Source organism: Pterocles gutturalis, unplaced genomic scaffold (genome assembly GCF_000699245.1).
Source record: "Pterocles gutturalis isolate BGI_N339 unplaced genomic scaffold, ASM69924v1 scaffold5800, whole genome shotgun sequence".
NCBI classification, from domain to species: Eukaryota; Metazoa; Chordata; class Aves; order Pterocliformes; family Pteroclidae; genus Pterocles; species Pterocles gutturalis.
The window spans coordinates 11,897-15,086 of record NW_010143243.1 but is presented as its reverse complement, the minus strand read 5'-3'; the positions used below and the strand labels follow the sequence as shown (position 1 = coordinate 15,086).

The following is a 3,190-nucleotide window of genomic DNA, read 5'->3' as shown; positions in this document are numbered from 1 at the left end:
GTAGCGTTTCAGCTCTTCTAGCATCTTCTCATATTGATCCTTGCACTGTATCAACCCAAGAGGACAGCAGTGGTGAGATGTGTTGCCTTGATGTCAAACCTGTGATGTTCCCCCTGCTCTGGCTTGGGACTGACAAGTTTTTTCCCTCTGTGCTGCTGAACAAATACAGCACAAAGAAGAAATCCCATAGCTGGTATCCCAGTCCATTGCACTCCCAATACTCTTGGAAGTTCCTTGTTCTTCCTTGACACCCTCTTCCACAGAGGACCTTCTGCACTTTCACTCTTGTGGGCAGGCAAACCAGATGCTTCTGGTAGCCAAGCCTCCAGCTCTGCAGCTCCAACCCCCTGCACCAAATCCCCTACTTTATTTTTTTAATTTGCTTATAAATTAGTAAGCCAAACACCAAAGATAGAGAGACCTTAGTCGCTAAAGTCTCAGTCTAACTTGCTAAAACCTCAATGAGATCTCACACCTACTTACAGTGGAGCCATTTCACTGCCAGTGCTTTTTCCTTGAGAGGAGTATCCTTGTGACCCACATCCATACAACACATACTCACCTTCTCAGCCTCCTGAGTACACTTCTCTACACGCTCTTGCAACTTGCGCAGCTGTTCCTGTGAGACAGATGAGTCTGCCTTGGCATGGGTCTCCCTTGTATGGGCTGTTTTCTCCTCCTTCCGGGCCGCATGATAGTTTTTCTTAGAATTCTCCACCTGTAGGAGCAGGATGCAGAGAAAGCCATGATCCTGACCACATTCAGCCTCCATTACTCAGAGAGGGCCCGTTAACATTTGTCACAGTCAGCAGCAATTGTTTCAAGACAACCTAACAGAAATGCCAATTTGACCTTTAGTAAACCATGCTCCAAAGAGAAGAAGTACCTCCTCCAAATGATCTATTTTTCAGCACTCACCTGCTGTTCAGATGAGGACTGCAGGAATACAGAGCCTGTTAAGGAAGTCTTCCCACATGGGAAGGAAGCTACAAAACCACCAAGAACAAGAGACCACCAAGACATCCCTCCCTCTCTGGCATTCTCTGCCACTCTGGCTAAACCCAGTTTGTTTGCTCAGTGGCTGTCAATCAGGCAACCAGCTCGACTGCCCTTATCCCTCCTGCCCCATTCACAGTCTGCTCACATCTTTCATCTTCTTCACCCAGGGCTTCTGGGCCTTGCGGAACCCATCCTCTGCCTCCTTTGTCTCCTTGAAGCCTCCAATCATCTGCTTGTGGTAGGCCTCCTTCTGCCAGGCCTTGATCTTATCCGAGTCTTCGCCAGCCAGGTGGTTCCGCACAGCTAAGTGAATTTCACTCAGCTTGTCTGCAGCTGTCAGGAAGGCATGCCAGGCCTTCTCCAGAGTGCCGTACTGTGGACCTGCAGGAACAAGCACCAGAGGGGCTCTTATACCTCCTTACCCACAGAAGGGAATGCAGACTCTTTTCCTCCTGCACACATCTATCAGTATGGAGGCACTTCCTTAACTCTCCCCCATCACACAAGTCAGCATCGACTGGTCTCCACACAGTCCCAACAGGCTGTAACAGCTGGCCGAGATGGGTGTTTCTTTTGGGCAGCCTCAGCTGTCCCAAATGGTGCCTGCTAGGAGAAGGTTTCTGGAGACAATTCTCTTCACAGATCTGGCCTGAGCTTCAGGACAGACAGCGATGCTAGTTCATGACTGAGGGTAAGCTTCTGCTTCACAGACCAGTAGGTCCTTTGGGGCAATCTGTCCCAGTGTTTCCCATTACTTTGTGGGATGCTGTCTGTTTGAGCCCACTGCCGCTAAATCACAGCATTTAGTTATTCTCTGACGGGCAGAGGAGGAGGAGGAGACAGCCAAGCCATCCTTAAAAGGGGAGATCTGCAGCTTGATTTAAGACATGGACTGCACAAGGACATGCCAACTAAACAAACAGATTTTTTTTTTTCTTTTGTAACCAAACACCTGACCACGCAGAGAGCAGCTCTCCCAAGTGAATCAGAGGACTGGCTACAAAAACATACATACACCAAAGACACCCAAGAAAGTCACCCCCTTCCTGGAAAAGGGAAGACTCTCTGCCAAGGAAACAGCGTGACCTCGGTAAGGGATGGCACTCAAGGAAGAAACTGCAGTGACTGCATCCTGTTCCCAGTCCAACCTGCAAACTTTACCTTTCTCCACATTGGTCCTCCACTTACGAGACCACTCTGTTAGCTGCTGGGCATAGTTCTTCTCTATCTTGGCTCGCTCCTGGAAGCAGGAGATTAAGTCATTGCAGAGCCGGTACCCATCATCCACACGCTTCACTGTCCGCCTGTAGTTTCCAGCCTGAAATTTCACACATCATTGTCATTTATACAGTACTGACTTTCATGTTCCTTCTGAACAGACAGCAGCAGATCAGTCATTGCATGAGGGAGTACAGGCCCTTCTGAAGCCAGCAGCTGGGCTCAGACCCTCCTCTGGCACTCTCTCAGGCAGGCACAGCAGCGGAGGGAAGAAGCGGAGATGCTTTGCTTGCCCCTCTCACAGCTCAGATCAGTGTTAGATGAACAAGGAACTCTCATTCTGCAGCATCTGTGGAGGAAAGGGTCACCTCCTCCCTGCAGTAACATACAGCATGTTACTGAACCTCCCCACTGCTCCTCCCTTCCACTCCCCAAGAGCATCATGTCACCCAGGAGCCTGAAACTTGACTCCTAATTCCACAGGTGGGAGGTAACAAGACATTCCTACCTCCCTCAAACTCCGATTATCCTTTCTTACCTCCCAGAAGCTGCCTCCAGGAGCCTCCCCGCCAGCATCATCTTCTGATGACATCACCCCCGTTTTCTTGCAGCAGAGAATTTTTGCGGATTTCAGTTAAGCTAAGAAGAGAAAAAAGTTATTTCTAACATAGCACCTGGTGAGCTTTGCAGAGAGCACGGTTCTTCATGACTCTCGCTGCATTAGGCTCGAAGGTAAAAGGTTCATCCCATCCTCTGTTGTCTCAGAACTCTTGCCCATTTTCCCATGCTAGTCTGCACTGCCAGTTTATTCCTGATGGGGTGTGACACTATGAATTCCTTAGGGAGAGGTTCAGGGTTGCTCTTGTGCAGCAATGAGAGAGGGAGTAACAGAAAAAGGCCCAAACCAACTCGCTCACACACAAACCCACTCCATTCTAGGCAAGCTTGGGTTAATGCAGCAGAGATGTCCTTT

At 49.3% G+C, this 3,190-nt stretch overlaps 1 protein-coding gene across 1 annotated transcript in view; it reads right to left on the bottom strand.

Moving 5' to 3' along the window:
• PACSIN3 (protein kinase C and casein kinase substrate in neurons 3) overlaps positions 1 to 2,850 on the bottom strand; it is a 7,714-nt gene extending 4,864 nt beyond the window's left edge. The window contains exons 1-5 of the mRNA XM_010084649.1: positions 2,756 to 2,850; positions 2,161 to 2,317; positions 1,145 to 1,380; positions 563 to 718; positions 1 to 45 (exon numbers count right to left, since the gene is read on the bottom strand). The exon at positions 1 to 45 is cut by the window's left edge and continues 146 nt beyond it. Of these exons, the coding sequence (XP_010082951.1) occupies positions 1 to 45; positions 563 to 718; positions 1,145 to 1,380; positions 2,161 to 2,317; positions 2,756 to 2,809 (648 nt within the window). The 5' untranslated portion in view covers positions 2,810 to 2,850. The remainder of the gene's footprint in view (positions 46 to 562; positions 719 to 1,144; positions 1,381 to 2,160; positions 2,318 to 2,755) is intronic.
• Between the last annotated feature and the right edge of the window lie 340 nt (positions 2,851 to 3,190).